This window comes from Rhinopithecus bieti, unplaced genomic scaffold, assembly GCF_001698545.2.
Source record: "Rhinopithecus bieti isolate Rb0 unplaced genomic scaffold, ASM169854v2 scaffold_9919, whole genome shotgun sequence".
NCBI classification, from domain to species: Eukaryota; Metazoa; Chordata; class Mammalia; order Primates; family Cercopithecidae; genus Rhinopithecus; species Rhinopithecus bieti.
Genome location: NW_016806411.1, coordinates 192,261 through 210,828, shown reverse-complemented (window position 1 = coordinate 210,828; position 18,568 = coordinate 192,261). Strand labels below are relative to the sequence as shown.

The following is an 18,568-nucleotide window of genomic DNA, read 5'->3' as shown; positions in this document are numbered from 1 at the left end:
AAAAAAAAAAAAAAAAAAAAGCTCTTTGCAACCAGTATTAATACCACACTCCATGTGACGTGTCTTCCTGTCATTTTTTATTGTCCTTTGACCAGGTGGGCTGGATGACACTTTGCACACAATTATTGATTATGCCTGTGAGCAGAACATTCCCTTTGTGTTTGCTCTCAACCGCAAAGCTCTGGGGCGCAGTTTGAATAAGGCAGTTCCTGTCAGCGTGGTAGGGATCTTCAGCTACGATGGGGCCCAGGTGAGCGCATAGGGCACAGGCCTCTTCAGTCACTGCCCGTGGGAGGAAGTGGGGGCAGGTGGTCAGTGTGGGCTTGCCCACAGAGCAGCTTCAGAACCTCCAGTAGGCTGTCATTGAGGAGAAGCCACCACTTAGGCAGGACCTTCTTATAAAGCCTTTGTCTCCTTGACAGCATGGGGTGTCTGGTTCTGAATTGAGCTCTGTTCTGGGCTTGCTGCTGACATAGTGGCACCTCAGGCAGGCCCAAGAAATCGGCCTAGCCCACTCTTCCCTCTGGGGCAGCATCCCTGGTACCCATCCATAAGCATAAGGTCCACATGACCCCGTGTCAGCCCTGCTTCTCTGTGGAGGGTGCCATTGGTGAGTTGGAGGGACCCGTGTCCTCTGTCGCTGGGCTGTTACCTGTGTGCTCTCACTTGTGCCCAAGGATCAGTTCCACAAGATGGTTGAGCTGACAATGGCGGCCCGACAGGCGTACAAGACCATGCTGGAGAATGTGCAGCAGGAGCTGGCGGGAGAACCCAGGCCTCAGGCACCTCCCAGCCCACCCACACAGGGCCCCAGCTGCCCTGCAGAAGATGGCCCCCCAGCCCTGACAGAAAAAGAAGAGCCACACTACAGTGAGTGCTTAAGGGAGAGTCGTGTCAGGTCAAGTGTCCTCTAAGTTATTTATTGACTTTAATTAGAGTCCCCAGGAGAGCAGCTTGATAATGCTGCAAGACCAGCTGAGTAGCAGGGCCCAATAAGTCCAGCTGAGACTGGCTGTAATAAGGCCAGTCCATTGCCTAAGAGGTATTATCAGACTTTTGCTTGTCAGTGGCTGTCTCAGACTTCAAGTCAGATGTCTCTTGACAATGGGTGGCCTTAAGGATAGCTATACCCAAGACAGGCTTGGAAGGCCAAGTAAAGGTTCAGTCCTCTCCTAGCCCACCCACACAAGGCCCCAGCTGCCCTGTAGAAGATGGCCCCCTAGCTTCTGTTCACTAAGGGGCAGCCTGGCCCAGCAGGCTGAGAACAGTGAGTGAACGCCTGCCAGGACACCTCTGAGCACCCTGAGCTGCTGGGCAGTGGCCACAGGCTCCCTTGTCCATGCTGCTGTTTTCTGACAGGAGTCTTCTTACTGGTTGATGCCTCTTCCTCACTCGTGCTGTTTTCTCATTTTAGTTGAAATCTGGAAAAAACATCTGGAAGCATACAGTCCATGTGCCCTGGAGCTAGAGGAATCCTTGGAGGCTTCAACCTCTCAAATGATGAATTTGAATTTATGAGCGTTCTTGCCTGTGTATCTGTATTTTGGGTAAGGAGGGGAGGTCTGAAAAGACTTTGGGGCTTTTCTTCTTCTCAGTTTTTCATGACAATGTAATTTGTGTAACTGTTGAATCTGGAAATTGATCAGCATTAAAGGGCACATGAAGCAGTATCTGTAGGCGTTCAGTGCTGCGGAGCCTGTTAAAGGTTGCTCAGATGCGATGTGCAGGTGTTAATCTTCTCTAAAAGCCTGGTGACACAGCTCTGGCTTTCCGAGCACACTGTGGATCTGGAAAGTACTGGAAAATGTGATACTTAGAATACTTCGGCTGCTAAGGAAACTTCCTCTCCATTGCAGAATAACTGAGCCAAGTGAGTGAGTTTGCAGAAAGCAGGTGGTGAGCTCCTGCTTGCTGGAGGTGGCCATGGAGGGCCATTCCCACCTGGCAACAGCACCGTCCTGCAGGGAGCCACTTGGCAGAAGGATGCAGGGCTGCTGGTGTCAGAGCAAGAGGGCTACCGGGGAAGGGCCCTTTCTCAGGGGATGTAGCTTTTTTAAAAGATTTGGTAACACTTGGAGGATTTGCTAAAATGAGCCTCAGAAGGGAAATTGGTTTTCTAACCTGTGACTTTTTGAAATGAATTATTCCTTTCAGTCTTTATTTTTCAAAGAAACAATGTGTATTGAAGTACCTAGATTTGTTTGATAATCAACAAATCTTTCCTTTTTAAATGAACATATTCTGAATGTGGTTTCTGTCTTAGGCCAGGAGGACAGAGTTTACTTTCATATTTTCCCTGTAAGTAAGAGGGCTTATTTATTTTAAATAAAGAGTAATTATTAAATTTTGTTTCAGACTCTGGTGATTTTAGGCTTATCAGTGGTCTCTGTCTTACCTGATCATTCCTATGTCTTAATTTATCCCCTTTGGACAGTCTAGGCCCTGAAATAAAAGGGGGCCGCTTAATGGGGATTCTACTATCCCCAGCACTCCTAGGTCTGGAAGTAGTGATTGTCAAAAGCCTCCAACACTGCACAGACCTGCCGGGGCCACATCCTGGCTCAGTCCCGACCTGTGCTTGCGTTCTTCTCACCACAGCCAATGGCAGGAAAGAATCTTCACTGCTTTTTGCTTGTCAGGTAAGCAGGGTATTGTTTTGGCTTTGAAAGTGCTTTTAATTGAATTCAGTCATGCCAATATTGTACCTCTGAGAAGTGGCCTGTGATGAGCAAATAAAATTGGAATAATGAGTCAGAAATGACATGCTATGGGCAGGGCTGGAAATGTGACCAGAGGTTGGTGTATGAAGGCACCGTCCGCCCTGTCATCTGTGGAGCTCACAGTGACCAGTGTGAGCCTTGCTGTTCTTCACACGTTCTGAGCTGTTTAGACATGGGAAGTAGATGTGGTCAGTCAGGCCGTCAGTAGTCCGAAAGCAGTGAGTCATCTCCACCCATTTATCTTTCAGGGCAGTCAGCGGGGCCGGCAGGAAAGGAGAGGTCTTTCCTGCTTCCTCCTCCCCTCATCAGTAGGTAGCAAGTCAGTTGTGGTAAGTTTGAAAATAGGAGATTATTTGAGAATAAAAGTTCCAAAATTAATTTGTGGGGAAAAAGAGAAAATAGCTATCAGCTGCACTCAACAGCTAGAATTTTAAAATTTGATAAATCAAAAAGTTAAAGATCTCTACAGAGATGAATTCCTCTGCTCAAAGCCCCTTTTTAGAGCTCTCTAGGTGTGTGATGTTTGTTTTCCTAATCTTAAGATAAAAGCAGCTTAAACAGAGTAGGTAGGCTTTTCAACATTTCATGCAGCTGCTGAGAGCTTTCCTTCTGGGACTAACCAAACTCTCAGCACGTGGTTGCCTGGTGATGCTGTCATTTTCTTGGCAGTGAAGGACTCCAGCTGAAGCCACTGCTGCAGGTGACTTCAGCTCCCTCAACGTGCAGATGGTGGCACATGAAGCACGCAGCTCTGTGCCAGGGGCGCTAAGTACAGTCATTTAACTGAACAATGTACAACTCTCTTTTTACTTTTCCAGCAGAGTAAAGACTCAAAAATTCATCCTCATAACTATATTTCCCAATAGAAAACTCCACGTTATGAAAACTTCAAGTATGTAATTAATTTGTTAAGAGTGAAAGTGCTCGAAATCCAGACTTTAGAAGATACAGAAAACAGCACCAAGAATATAAGCCCAAAGCCCTTCACTCAGCAGTTTGTAGTGGTTGAAGCCACACCCAAAGCAAGAACCACAGTGAGCTGATGGATATTTTACAGGAAAACTTCAAGTTATGAGTGTGATAGTTCTGTGAGCAAGACTGGCATCCTTGGCTGGATGGGCAAGCACACACCTCACAGGCGGCTAGGCTGTTTGACTAGGGGTGCGGAGGGGGGACGTGTGGAGACAACCAGGGTGTCTCCGGCGTCTTCAGGACACCTCTGTCGTGCTGGATCCTGAAGGAATTAGCAGGTGATGTATGCTGATCCCACACAAAGGCTGTTACAGAACTCGTCCAGCCCCAGAAAGAGGGGATGCAAAACAAGTCATTGTCATACTGCTGGGAAGACCCTCAGTATTTGTTAGGATCACCAGACAGGTGCGGTTTGACTTTTAACAGAGGCTTTGGTTTTATGATAGACGTGAAAACTGTCATTCTACAGACAAGAAGAGACGTGTATAAGATTAAAGGCTGAGCAGGTTTAGGACAAGTTCATACACACAGTGACAGTCTTCAGAGATACAGCTTTAATAATTAGAGACTTGAAAGCAGGTAGAACAAAACACTCATGAGACTCATTCCATTGTCAAGAAATTTAATATGGCACCAGGATATTTGCATAATTGACCTGTTTGGCTTTCTGCGACAAGCTCCGTGTCCTGTTGCAGAAGCTGAGCATTGACAGGGGACAGAGGCATAAACTGCAGCGCTTGATAAAACAGAGCCCAGTATTCTGAGATTAGTGAAGAAAACACAAAGACTTGACAGATGCACTCCCATATCACATCTCACAGTCATTCAGGGTTTAAGGCAAGGCATTTTCATGTGGAGTCTCACCTTTTCTTGTCCCAGTCATGCATCTTAAGAGTTCCTTGGCTAAGTCTGCAAGTGGGAGAAGCGGCAGGCTTGATTTGCATCAATAAAAGCAGCAATCTGTGCTGGCCATGCTAACCCTGTTGGCTGTTAGCGGGTGGGGCACTCTGTAAAGGGGAATCACTGGGACGGTGTAGGATCAGCCTTCAGAGCCTGCTGCCTGACCCTAGAGGAGGAGCCTGTGCACGTACTGCTGTGTTAGTTCACGAGCAGCTGTCAAAGCCTGTTAGCCATCCTGGTTACCTGCTTGTGCCAGACAGCACTTCCTGTCCCAGGTAAGCACCTAATTTTTTAAGTCTTAGTTCCTGTCACAGGCCCACTTGGGTTCAGGGCTTCTCCACTGCCCCGTCTCTGGGAGGTGCCCATCAGGTGGTAGCCTAGTGGCTGTGTTCAGAGCAGGTTTGGGCAAGACAGCTCACAGTTGCGGGGAACCAGGCCTTCTCCAGGGGTGGCTGTGGTCAGTGGCAGCAGGGTCTGGTTGGGGTTGAGGTCGGTGTCAGGGACTCCTTCCTGGTGGCTACAAGGTGTCCTTGCTACAGCTTTCCTGAAAGAACAATGTGGTCTTTGAATCCTTGGCGGAACAGATGGACCTTTCCTGCTCTGCAGCCCAGTCTGTCTCATAGCCCATCCCAGGCAGAGCACTCAAGGCCTCAGCCCCCTCTTGTGGTTCCCCTCCTTGGGGTCTAAAGATCCAAATGCCAGGAGTGGTTCTCCCATACGTGACGGGAAGGCAGAGCAGCAGCACATTCACTCGACTCCCAGGTGTGCTGAGAGGGAGGAGGGCTGGAGAGAGGGAGACTGTGTGTGCTGAAGTACAGAGGATCAGCTGTAAATGCCCAGGCTTTGGTGGCAGCAGTTCGGCGGGGCTGCTGGCAGCCACGTAACCTACACACTTTAACGCACTCATTTGAGTGCTGCAGACCCCACCCTGGGTGGTAGCACACACAGTGATGAATCCCTGCCTTTGCCTTCTGTGTCAGCTATTTGGGAGCCAGGGCTGAACAACTCTGTGGGGAGACAGGGAGCTTCTAGGGAGCCTAGCCTGTCTAGGAAGCCTCTGCCCTGCCACCTGCAACTTCCATGCCGTAGCCCAGTCCCTGCCAGGGTTTAGCTCAGTAAGCCACTCCCCCGACCCCTCCAGCAGGTGCCGCAGGTGAGGCATCCCACCAGGAGCTACCTGGAGGGTTCCCCACCTGTCCAGGTTTGCTGCTCTCCTCAAAGTAGTGACCGGCTGAGTACTCTGTACAGGGGGTGGGGTGGCCGTGGAGGCCCATCTGACCAGACAGCCCCCACCTGTGAGTCCCTCCCAATCTTGCCTCCCTTCTTCAGTCTCCTTTAAGGGCTGGGGCCGGATGCCCCTTGATCTGCAGCCTCAGCAACAAGACATGGGATTCCCCTCGCAGGGTTGCAGGTTTCATAAAGGAAACTGCTCCGGGGCTAAGAGGGAGCAAGTGGGGTCCATGCTGAATGGGTCCCTTGAAAGATCCATCGGATGTGGCAGGTGCCCTGCCCCCAGCTCCAGCCCTACTTTCTTTGCCTGGCTGCAGCCACGTACCCATGCCTTGCTCCAGCTCTGCATCATCCGGTTGTGCTCCCCAGCCACAGCCCTCCAGGCGGAAAGCTCTCTGCTCCACTTCTCCTGGTGGGCCACTTCTGGAAGACAAGCAGGGTCCTCAGGCCATAGCTCTGCGGGCCTTTATGGCACCCTTGATGCCCACTGGCCACCTTTTTCAGTGGAAAGCCAATAAATCCCAAACCCAAAATGCCACTGTGCAGGCATGCTTTCCAGCATGTTTTTTTCAACTGCCATTGTAAATAGTGAAAAATCACCTCCTAAAAGGGTTCCAGTGGGCATGGGAATCACTTACCAGGTCTCATCACAGCAACCTGCACCTTCGAAGTCTTGTTCCCTGCTGAGGAGATGACAGAGCAGCGATACTCGGTGCTTTCCCTGATGGTGTCCTGCAGCCAGCTGAGCGCATGGGCCCTGCCATCGGGCAGTGCATGGATCTGCACAGGGACACAGGTCTCCAGAGCTCGCCCATTCTTCTCCCAGACAAAGTGAATGTCTGCAGGACCTGGGGGCACAGACCGTTTCTACCTCTGAGTCCACATTTAGAACCCAAAGAAGCTACCCCGCGAGGGGGTAGGGGGTTACTTCTGTTGTCCCAGCTGGACCTGAAGTGACTTGGGACAACTTCCAATTCAGTCCCTGGGACACCCCTGGAGGTGGCTTCCCCATGGCCAGCGGGAGCCTTGGCCTTGGCCCCTGTCCTGTGGACTTCCTGCCCTTTGACTTTAATTGCCATTTTTCAAAGTACACCTGGGTGGCCTGTGTCCCCGAGGACCCCCTTTCTCAGTGCTGTGCTGGTTTCCTGCAGAATGCTTCCTGGGCCTTGGAACAGCATCCCACCTCACCCTGGCGCTGCTGCCACACACGTGTCCTGTGACCACATGAACAGAGACATCCCAAAGGCTCTGCCATCACCAGGGCCACAGCACAGAGAGGCCCAGAGCTTGGCCAGCTGTGTGTGGAGGGGGCTGGGCCAGAGTGGGAACCATGAGGGCCTGTCTCTCCAATTGAAACACTGGATCCTGGGGCAGGCTTGGAGGGGAGCACATGTAACAGGCTGGAGGGCTCTGACCCTGGCAGGGGCGGGGCCGGGCCCTGCAGAATTACACTAGGACCGCCAGTGCAGCACATCCAGGATGGGCTTCCAGCCTTGAGCATGGACCCTGGGCCTGACACTGGCCACTTCTACCCCAAACCTCTGTTGTGTTTTGGGCTTTTGATCTTAATTACTTATTGAAAAAAGCAGAGGCCAATTACTTCACACACAGTCTATTGCGCCCTGCCAGAGTGGAGCCTGGCCGGCCTCAGCTTGTCTGTGGGAGAGATCAGGAGGGTGGCTGAGGCAGAGATGTTCCCCTGTGGCCCAGGCTGCCTTGCCTAAGGAGGCCAGCCTCGTCCCAGGGCAAGAAGGCTACATGGCCGACCCTGAGGGCTAACCCTAGACTCCGTATTTGTGCCAGGTGTCTGGGGTGGGGTTGTAAAAACCAGAGTGTTGGGGGTGGGGCGGGGGGTGCCCATAAGCAAGGTCTAGTCATCAGGTCACCTGCCGGCCTTCCTTGCTTGTGAAGTCTGTTGGCCCTCCAGGGTCTGCTGGCCATGTTGGGACAGGCACAATTCCCTGTCCCTTACTGAAGGAAAAGCAAGCACATCCACTTTGATCTGCTTCACACACTGGCTTCCACTCAAATGCAGAAAGGGTTGAGGGGGGCCATGCTCCCACTAAGCTCCAGCCCCAGAGGTGCAGACCCTGGAGCTGAGCTGGGATGGTGGGGAGGGCCAGGCCAGGCCCTGGAGGGCAGGTGAGGGGGTGCAGATGCTCTTTTGTCTCCGAAGCTCCTGCTTACGGTGGGGCAGGGGAGGCCGGCCAGCCTACGCTGCTGCTTCTGTCTCCCACAGGTGCAGCCTGCATCAGGCCAGGCACCCCAGCAGCATGGACCGGGGTGACACCCTCCCACCTCTTGCTTAGTGACCTGGCTCCCTGATCAGCACCTGCCCTTCCTCAAGGCCCAAGTGGGCCATGGGCCACCTAGACCAGCGCCGGGCATGGCCTCTGCTTGACCATGACACCTCATAAGAATCGGTCTTTAGAAGTTAGATTCGCCCTAGATGCCTATCAACCTTGGAATGACAAAATGAAATGTGGCTTCGTGGAGAATGTTCAGCAGTGAAAAGGAAGGAGTTCAGAACACTGAGCAGGAAAAACAAATTCCAGAGCCAAAAGAGTCCAAAGTACCTGCACACACAGAAAAACTGGCCTTGTTCTCAGGTGTGGGGCAGGGGTGCGTCCAGATACAGGTATTAAATGGTGTGGGAGGACCCACGCTTCCCTCCCTGGGCAGGACAGTGGTGGCCAGAGAGCTTTTCATTTCTGTGGCACATGCTGGATTTTTGAAGAGAAGAGATCGCCAGTTTAATGAAGGTGACTTTAGTAATGCATTTTCCCTGCTTTACTGACTGTGGCATCTGCTCACCTTTGTCCAGTCTCTTGGTCAACAATTCCCCACTGTCCAGGATCATCAGAGAATGCTCCTCCCAAGGACTTGACCAAGCTCAGACTCTTTAGCTGGACAATCCTAGGAAGGAGTCCCAAGGCAGTGATGGGCCCAGTGAAGCCCTGTTTCTATCAGTGAGGAGTTGGGAAATGTCCAAGAAGGGGGCCGCAAGTCACTCATTCCAAGTGCCATCGAAGAATATTCAGCAACACAGAAAAATACTGTTACGTGAAAGAATAGGAGTCTGTGCATATATGTACACACCTCTGTATACATGTGTGAACGCAGATGCAGTCTTGACCTAAAAATGGCTGGGATGCTGGTGGTAACTGCCTCTGGATGGTTAAATTTGGGATTGTTTAAATTTTTTCTTTGTACTTCCCTGGAGTTTCCAACCTTACAACAAACAAGCATTGCTTTTATTATAATAATTTTTTTTTTTTTTTTTTTTTTTTTTTTTTTTGAGACGGAGTCTTGGCTCTGTCACCCGGGGCTGGAGTGCAGTGGCCGGATCACAGCTCCTGGCAAGGCTCGCCTCTGGGTTCACCGCATTCTCTCTGGCCTCAGCTCCAAGTTAGGCTGGGAACTGAAGCAGGCCCCGCCAGCGCGGCCGCGGCTAGTTTTTTTGTTATTTTTAGTAGAGACGGGGTTTCAGCCGGGTTAGCAGGATGGTCTTGATCTGCTCTAGACCCTCGTGCTGCGCCGTCTGCGGCTCGCAAAGTGCTGGGATTACCGCTTGAGCCCACCGCGCCTGGCCTATTATAATAATTTTTAATAAAAGTGTTATTTTGAAGGAAACATTCCATAAACTCAAGGAAATTTGGAAGGTGCTCCACAACTGTTTTGCCTGGCGGCCCATCTGGCCCTGGCCTGGTAGACAAGCCCTTGTGAACAGGTTTGGTTTTTGTGCATAATTAAGACAAAAAAAAAAAACACTCTATAATTTGTTTTTTCCCCACTCAAAATGTTTTGGACTCTAACCACAGATAACTCCATATATCTGTCTACAGATATAAGTACATATTACATGTCTCTATATACATCTAGGTGCCCATCAACTAGATAGATATTCCCTTCCCCAGCTGATGGGCATCCAGGTAAAATCTCATTTTAAGAAACAGATTTTTTTGAGCTGTTACGATCAAGTAACAACACTTTTCTTTGAACAGACAGTGAAGTGAGTTCCATAAAAGCCCAGTCTCCTCCCTCATGTGACCTGCACCAGGAACCACCCAGGAGACTGGAGTCACTGAGTCACAGGAGCCTCTGGAAGGTTCTCATGACCAAGCCCTTGAGACTAAGCATCTGGGTGGCCTGAGCTGGATTGGATTCATCACCCAGCACCCCATCATGGGACCGCTGACAGCAAAACCCTCAAAGCTCTACACTCTTGAGGTGTGAGTAGAAACAGACACATGTGCTTACCACTGCTAACATGAGGCATCAGTAAATACTATTTAAATATGTGCTTGATCATCATAAGACATTAAAGATGTTAAAGAAGTACTTACGTTCCGCATATTCCTTTTTAAACTATCCAACTCTTTCTGAATGCATGAGAGAGAGGGAAAGTGAGAGTTACCATCAGTGTGCAGGGCCACCCCATCAGCACCGCACCCTCAGCGGGACGGGGCAGCAGCTGCAAACCCAAGTCTGTCCCATGGAGGCCTGCTGGGGAGCTCCTGGAATCCTGGGCCCCCAGTGGGGAGCTGTCTTCCATCTCCCAGCAGGGCCCCCTGAAAACACCACTGGTTTCTTGTTTGGGCCAGTGCTCCAAGCCCCCTAACCATCCAACCCTGTTACCTCAACAGAGCAGCCAAGCTGGGGTGCTACTCCCGGATCACCCCCTTGGCCTCTGTGGGGTGGGGACACGAGGCTGGTCTGATGCTGTGAGGCTGCCACCAACCTGGATGTGCCTTGGCTCTTCCCAGTGGCTAGCCAGGTGACACTGGTTGCACCCTCAAAGAAGGGAAGTTGTCGTGGCTTAGAAGGATCTAGGGTAGAGGTCCTGAGGACGGATGCTTCCCCCTGGCCCTACCTGTCACTGCAACCCAGTACTTTTAGAGAATTAGCTTAAGTTGGAGGCAAATAAACTTTAACTGCTGTGGCAGATGCTGTATGTAACAATCTCCCTCCTGCAGCTGGGACTGTCGTGAGATGACTGATCACCTTGGTATAAGCAAGGGCCAGGTTTATCCACCAGGGCTGGGTTTATTACAGCTACTCAGGAGTCAGGGGAGGCTGCTGGTGACCTGGGCTCCAGCACTCACCTCAGCCTGTCGCTGGGGTACCTCCCACCTTCTCACCCCCACCCCAAGCCTCTAACAGGGCCAGCTGGTGCCAGGACCACCATGGCTTCAGAGCTTTGTGGACGTGATCACAAAATGTGGAGCTCATTCTACTCTGTGACAAACCAGGTGCCCCCTGAGCAGTGGCCTTGCCCTGAGGAAGGCCTGGAGGGGTGGTGAGGCATCCACCCAGTGACTGAGTTGCTTGGGCCCATCCTGACAAGTGCCCCCACTGCCATCCCCTGCAGCACTCCTCTGTGTCCTCCCACCATCCCCATGCTTGTGGCCCACTCCCACCTCAGGACTGGCTGCCTTGGGGCCAGCCCATCTCCCAAACTCACATCCAGGTGGCCTTCCTGCAGCTAACGGGGCAGCCGGGCACATCCCCAGAGGGGCCATTCTTTGCACACGGTGCTGGCCGCTGGCCATCATGTCTTTCATGATGGGACTCCTGGCTTGTCCCTGCCCGTTCCTGCTGCCCAGGCCTCACCCTGACTCCCACTCCCAGTCTCTTTTCCTGAGGATCCCACTGCTTCCCTGGCCCATCTCTGTGCTCTCTCCTTGGGGCAGGGTCTTTTCTAATCCTGGCCCCGGCCCCTCCTTCCTCCCAGACTCTGGGGACAAAGACAGTGCAGCTGGGGTATGCCCTGAGGCCCTGTTGGTCATCCTTTCTGTCCTCTGTCGAAGTCAGAGAGTAGCCAGGTGTCCCAAGAGGAGGGAGGAGAGAGTGAGACCCCTGCCACACAGGTAGCAATTCTGACAGCTCCCTTCTCCGAGTCCTCATGTCCCTGATAGTCACCAGGCTGACGCAGCCTAACGTTTCACTCAGGTAAGCTCTGACCACTCAGGGCACTGGGCCAGCCCCAGTGCTTCTGGAAAGCACCTGTTTATGCCTGCCACTTACTGGCCAAGTCGCCTTATCAATGTGGGCAGGAATTCTGAACTTCTCTGCAAAGGGACCTGAGCAAGTACCATTGAGGCACCTGCAGGCATTGCCTGGCTCCATGGGGGGCCTGTGGGAAGGCACTACTGAGGCACCAAGGGCATTTCCAGACCCCAGGTAACCAGACAGCTGTGCTGTAAAGGCACGTGGAATTATCACAGATAACAGAAGAGACATGGACAGCTTCTGGTGAAGCTGCCTCATCTAACATGCTAAGGACCTCAGATCACAGGGAGTTGATAGCACTGCCTTGTCCTGTCCAGCAAGGGTGGCCCAACACACAAAGCCAACTAATTCCCAAGACGGCCGTGGCCTTTCAGGAGAGTCTGAAACAAAGTGAAATGTCACAGAGCAGCTGGAACACACACATGTGTGCCAACAGGCCACTGTGGCCGCTAGGAACAGGGGCCCTCTCTGGATCTCTGGGCCTCTCAGAGAGGCCCAAGGGCACCTTCTGCTGCTGCCCTCTGATCCCAGTACTTCCAAGGTATCTGATTTCTAACACTGTAGTTAAAACATAAAAGGTCATCCCAAAATCCAAATATCCAAATGCTGCCTAAAGTATGGGGGAACCATTATTAGCTTTGAAAATGACACGAGTCTAAACTTGACATGGAAGATAGTCCTGGCAGGGGTGAAGGCAGGGCCCTGACAGGGTAAAGACTACACTTTGGTTAAAAAATTATATCGATCTATTTCTGTGTGTGCACACTAATGTACAAGTGCATGATTTGTATCTGCATGTATACACAACCCATCCACCATTCATCTCTATCGATCCTTAGGTTTGTATGCCAGATGCACTATGTGCTGGCACACGGGTGGTGGGGTTATTTTTTCACCCATCTGTATTCCCAATGATCCATGAGGAACTTGGGTTCATCAGTTCAGAGGCGCAGAGCTTGGCCACATGCTAACTTTATTCCCCCGGCTCCGGAACGCTTTCCTCTCCTTGTCAATACACATGCTCCTCCACTTTCCACGGGGTTGCATCCCAGTAAACCCACTGTGAGTTGAAACGATCCTAAGTCAACAATGTGTGTGTGTGTATGGTTGTATATGTGTGGACGTGATGGTGTGTGTGGTGTGGTGTGGGTAACGTGCATGTGTCTGGTGTGTATGTGCTTTGGTGTGTGCAGTATGTGTGGTGGTGTGTGCGTGTCAACAGTGGTAGGATTGGTGTTTGTGTGATGTGTGTGGTATGCTGTGCTGTGTGTGGTGCATGTGTGAGTGGCTGTGTTTGGTATGGTGTGTATGGGGATGGCTGTGTTTTAGGTGTAGTGTACAGTGTGTGTGGTGTTGGTATGTGTGCACATGTGCAGTGAGTGTGCATGGTCTGTGTGTATGGTGTTTGATGTGTGTGTGGTATGATTTGGTGTATGTGATGTTTTGTGCTGTGCATTTATTGTGTGCATGCACATGGTACGTGTGTGTTGTGTGGTGGACATGATTGTGTTTGTGGTGTGGTGTGCATGTCTGTTGTGTGGTGTGTGTGTTATGGTATATGTGTGTGGTATGGTATATGTATATGGTATCATGTGTGGTGCATATTGTGATGTATCTGTATGTGGTGTATCTGTTATGTGTATGTGTGGTGTGTGGTGTGTGTTTGCGGCATGTGTGGTTGGTGTGTGGTGTATGGTTGTGTGTGTGGTATGGAGGGGGTACGGTGTAGTGTGTGTGATGCTGGTGTGTGGTGTGTGGTTGTGTGTGGTGTGTATGGAGGGGGTATGGTGTGTGTGTGATGCTGGTGTGTGGTGTGTGTGTGGTATATGTGGCATGTGGTGTGAGGGGGTGTGGTGCTGGTGTGTGGTATGCAGGGTGTAATATGTCTGCTCTGTGGTCTGCGTAGTGTGTGTGGTATGTGTGTCTGGGATGTGTGTGCTGGGGGTATGGTGCGTGGCATGTGTGCAGTATGTGTCATGCTCACGTGTGGTGTAAGTGTGTCTGGTGTGTGGTATGTGGCTGGCATAGTCTGTGGCTGTGTGTGTGGGGTGTGGTGTGTTTGTGGGGTGTGGTGTGTGGAGGAATACAGTGTGTATCTGGGGTGGGGTATGTGTGGGGTGTGGTATGTGAGGTAGGGTGTGTATCTGGGGTGGGGTGTGGCATGTGTGTGGGGTGTCATGTGCGTGGGGGGTGTGGTGTATGTCTGGTCTATGGTGTGTCTGGGGTGTGGTGTGTGGGGGGCTGTGGTGTGTTATGTGTCTGGGATGTGTCTGGGGTGTGGTATGTGTCTGGGATGTGGTGTCTGGGGTGTGGTGTGTGTCCGGGGTGTGTGTGTCTGGGGTGTGGTGTGTGTCTGGGGTGTGGTGTGTGTCGGGTGTGGTGTGTGTCGGGTGTGTGTGTCTGGGGTGTGGTGTGTGTCAGGGGTGTATGTGGTGGGTTTGGTGTGTGGGGGGTGTGGGGGGTGTGTGGTGTGTGTGGGGGTGTGTGTATCTGGGGTGTGTATCTGGGGTGGGGTGCGGGTGAGTGTGGGGTGTATCGGGGGTTTGGCATGTGTCAGGGGTGTGTGTGTGGGGTGTGTGGTGTATGGGGTGTGGTGTGTGTCTAGGGTGTGGTGTGTGGGGTGGGTGTGTGTGGGGTGTGGTGTGTGTCAGGGGTGTGGTGTGTGTCTGGGGTGTGGTGTGTGTCTGGGGTGAGTGTGTGTGTAGGGGTGTGGTGTGTGTCGGGGTAGGGTGTCTGGAGTGTGGTGTGTGTCTGGGGTGGTGTGTGTGTCTGGGGTGTGTGTCGGGGGTGTGATGTGTGTGTCCCTGCCCGTCCTTCACAGCTGGTACCAGGGTGACTGACGACAGTAAATGTGCATTGCTAGTCGCATGACAAAGCTTAGACAGCGGTCCATCCCAGGGCCAGTGTGGTGCAGGATGGCTGTGCAGCAGCTGTGAAGGCTCTCAAGGCCGCTGTCCCTCCCATGGGACCACCGTGCACAATGAGGCAGTCGGCTGCTCCCAGATGCTCCAGGCCCTGCCTGTGCACTCAGTCCCCCAGGACTCAGGATCATAGGGCGAGTGGCTCCCAGGGCACGGGCCCCAAGGAAGTGCAGTCCTGACCTGCGACCCCTCTTGTCACTGAGCCCAGGGTACCACGCTTGGGGTGACACCCTGTGCTGTCTCAGCTGGGCATTGCAAAGGCATGACACCCCAGGCGTGTCATAACCTCCCTTCTCAGGACCGTCCCATCCTGTCCCAGGGACAAGGCTGGCCTGTGCCAGGGCCATCAGTGGATCTTTCCATATCATCTTCCACTGATAATTCCACTTCCCAGAGGCGAGAACTGTGGTGGTGAAGGGACGAAATGTGTCTGGGTGGAGAGGGGCACTGGCCACCAATCTCCCACCCCAGCTCCTGACACGGGCTCACAGGTGTGGCCCTGTCCCTCCCTTGGATGGGCAGTGAGGTCCCCTGGGTGCAGGACAAGGGTGGGCCTCCACCCCACCACCAGGCCTCAAGCTCTCCCATCCCCAGGACACACGCCTCTCTCCGCCCTACTCTGCCCACATGGCCACATCACCTCCACCGCACCCCACGTTGGGCCCTTGTGCCCTGGCAGCCTCTGCACACACCACGGGCTGTGTTTTCCTCTGTGCAGACCCACCCTGATCCCCTGTCAGGAAGCGCTTTGGCCTCAGAGGGCCCTCACCTCTCCTGGATGGCCGAGTCCCTGGGGTCACTTTCTAAGCACTGGCCAAGAGTGTGTTGGGGCAGGTGGGGACATCTCCTGGGTGACACATGGGTCTCCACCAGCTCTGGGGCAGACCCAGTCCCCAAGTGCGACCCTGACCAACTGACCTTCCATTGGTCAGCCGTCTCTGGGGGGTGAGATGCTCCCCAACACACAGGGTCACCCAGCAGAGCTACAGGCACCAGGACGCAGCATGGTGAACTGAAGATGCCACGAATGTCCTCTAAGCTTCATGTTCCAAAGACACTTTGCTGGCCCTTTCATCAGACAGCCCCCAAACCACTGTGACAGCTACCACGAAAACAGCCATTACAGGAAAGAAAAACCCAGCGAAGTTCCAAAGCAGCCCTGCTCTGGGTGGCTGGGAGAGGACACAGGAGGAAGCGGCAGGCCAGTGCCTTGAGTGTACTGTATTGCGATCTCCAGGCCCTGGGCCTCCCCTGGAATGGCTCATTCCTGGCCCACAAGGCAGAAAATGGCACTCACTCTCCTCAGGAAAGGATCTCTGGGACTTGCAAGCCACACTGTGACCTCTACCACAGGAAGCATCTACAGACCCCAACAGAACCCCGGAGCCTACTCGGGAAATTCACAACCACGGCCCCTCTGAGTTCACAGCATGCCCAGGATGCCCTGGCTTTGGCCCACCCTTGAAAAGGCCGAAGCCACTCTCTCCTAAGCTGGTCCTCCCTGGGGAGGTCTCACAGCCCTCGCAGGCTGTGGCCTCAGTGGAACAAGGGAATGGGAATGTCCCAGATGGGGCCAAATGCCTCTGGAGAGAAAGTAAAGACCATGTGAAAAGCGGGTGGGGTCCATCCTGAGCGCTGGAAAAGTACCGCGCTCCTCTCTCAGCTCCCCTACCCTCTGCACACTGCTCCTGGCCACGCTGCTGCACGCCCACAGCTACATTCCCCATATCCATCTGTGGCCGCCAGCTTTGTTAGGTCCGGCCATGGGAGGCATTGACAGGAGACAGGAAGGCGGAAAGAGAAACATTTTTGTGGCTTCTCGTAGGACCTCCAGCAGTGAAGGCAGTGTGATGGGCAGGGCAAGGCCGCAGCCTCGGCGGCACAGCAAGCGAGACCGAGGCAGTGTCTGACACTTCGCTCTTCCTGCCCATGGCTGGTAATGGAAACCTCACCTTCCCACTTTGTTCTCAGCCCTTCTATCACCTTTGTCACCAATTCCCTGTGGTTGAAATACCTGGGTGGTTTCTGTTGCTGTAACAGCGATGTCCCTTCTCCCTGGGCACCCATCTTTCATTCCCTGCTGACCCCAGGGGCTTGTGTGTATGCCCGCCTAGCTACAGGGGGCACACCTGGAGCCTCACATTTAAGATTCTAACAGCAGCCGGGCGCGGTGGCTCACGCCTGTAATCCCAGCACTTTGGGAGGCTGAGGCGGATGGATCCCCCGAGGTCAGGAGTTAGAGACCAGCCTGGTCAAGATGGCGAAACCCTGTCTCTACTAAAAATACAAAAATTAGCCAGGCATGGTGAGGCGTGCCTGTAATCCCAGCTACTAGGGGGGCTGAGGCAGGAGGATCACCTGATCCTGGGAGGTGGAAGTTGCAGTGAGCCAAGATCATGCCACTGCACTCCAGCCTGGGCAGCAGAGCAAGACTCCGCCTCAGCGATAAACAAACCAACAAACAAACAAATAACATCTCCTGACCATACGGCCCTGCCTGCATCTGCTGGCAAAGGAGCCCTGGGCCCACGGCCGGTTCACAGAGACCCATTGCCTGCTTCCCAGCCTCCCCACCAAGGAGGCGCTTCCTGGGTCTGCCTGAAGGACTCCAGGGCTGCCACAGGACACAGGCTCCATGGAGACAGGGAGTCCTCCGGGATGCCTCACCAAGGCAAACCACCTGGCCGAGGAGCACCATTCAGCTGTGAGAGCGGCCACAGTCAGCTCGGCACAGGCTTGGTCCGTGGCACCCAGTGGAGGGGAGGAACCACACCAGCCAGCCCAGCAAAGCTCCGTCTCCACAGCACTCCACGCTCACCGGCAGCTTCTCCTGTCCAGTGCTGGCTGCCAAGACATTCCGGGCTCAGCAGACATGGGCCACCTGGCGCTCTCAGAGCTTGTTTAACAGGAGAGGGCAGCACCTTAAAACTCTCAGGAGCTACTGGTTGTGTTTAACACGTTTTAAAAGAGAGCAATTGGGTTTGCTTTTCCTCTTCATTAACTTCATTCCTCCCCCCGGGCAGGCTCTAACATGCCACTTCCTTTCTTTCTGTATCTACTGATCAGTCAGATGACAACACAGGGACCACCAGGGCGACCATGCACTGCCTGAAGCACAGGATACATCTCTGAAGTGTGGTTCTGGACATTCTATTATCTTTCAAGAGCAGACATCCCATCCAAATATTTTCCAATCCAGGGCAAATGGCTCCAGGGTCCCAGAGGAGTACACTAGACTCTCAGTCTTTTGTGTTTTTATTTTATGATGATGATTATTTTTGAGACAGGGTCTTGCTCTGTGGCCCAGGCTAGAGTGCAGTGGCACCATCATACCTCACTGTAACCTCAAACTCCTGGGCTCAAATAATCCTCAAGGGACGTGCCACCAAGCCTGGTTAGTTTTTTTCACGTTTTTTGGTAGAGATCAGGTCTCACTATGTTGCTCAAGTTGGTGTGAAACTCCTGGCTTCAAGCGATCCTCCTGCCCTGGCTTCTCAAAGCACAGGGATTATGCCCGCCAATCTTTTCTGCTTTTAAAAACCATGAAGCAAGTCATTAAAACAACTCCCATTCTGGAAGCTCTTAATTTTTAAAAATTTCCAAATACCACGTGTATCAACCTCCAAATTGTTAGCAGAAATAGAAGCACTCTGGCTCTGGAGGCTGAGGCAGGAGGACGGCTTAAGCCCAGGAGGCAGGGACTGCAGTAAGCTATGACTGTGTCACTGCACACCAGCCTGGGTGACAGAGGGAGACCCTGTCTCTTGACTATATATATATATAATATATATATATATATATTTTTTTTTTTAA

At 52.7% G+C, this 18,568-nt stretch overlaps 2 protein-coding genes across 7 annotated transcripts in view; one reads left to right on the top strand and one right to left on the bottom strand.

Annotated features, from left to right (window-relative positions):
* SECISBP2 (SECIS binding protein 2) overlaps nucleotides 1-2,365 on the top strand; it is a 44,421-nt gene extending 42,056 nt beyond the window's left edge. For 5 of the 6 annotated variants that reach the window (XM_017876171.1, XM_017876170.1, XM_017876169.1 and 2 more), the window contains 3 exons: nucleotides 96-250; nucleotides 678-870; nucleotides 1,415-2,348. In XM_017876171.1, coding sequence (XP_017731660.1) covers nucleotides 96-250; nucleotides 678-870; nucleotides 1,415-1,518 — 452 coding nt within the window. In that variant the 3' untranslated portion in view covers nucleotides 1,519-2,348. Of the gene's footprint in view, nucleotides 1-95; nucleotides 251-677; nucleotides 871-1,414 lie in introns of all 6 variants that reach the window. The other variant, XM_017876167.1, reaches the window with a different exon arrangement.
* A 1,932-nt stretch (nucleotides 2,366-4,297) lies between these two features.
* SEMA4D (semaphorin 4D) overlaps nucleotides 4,298-18,568 on the bottom strand; it is a 99,556-nt gene continuing 85,285 nt past the window's right edge. Inside the window, exons 17-19 of the mRNA XM_017876166.1 lie at nucleotides 6,461-6,670; nucleotides 6,148-6,245; nucleotides 4,298-5,136 (exon numbers count right to left, since the gene is read on the bottom strand). Of these exons, the coding sequence (XP_017731655.1) occupies nucleotides 5,110-5,136; nucleotides 6,148-6,245; nucleotides 6,461-6,670 (335 nt within the window). The 3' untranslated portion in view covers nucleotides 4,298-5,109. The remainder of the gene's footprint in view (nucleotides 5,137-6,147; nucleotides 6,246-6,460; nucleotides 6,671-18,568) is intronic.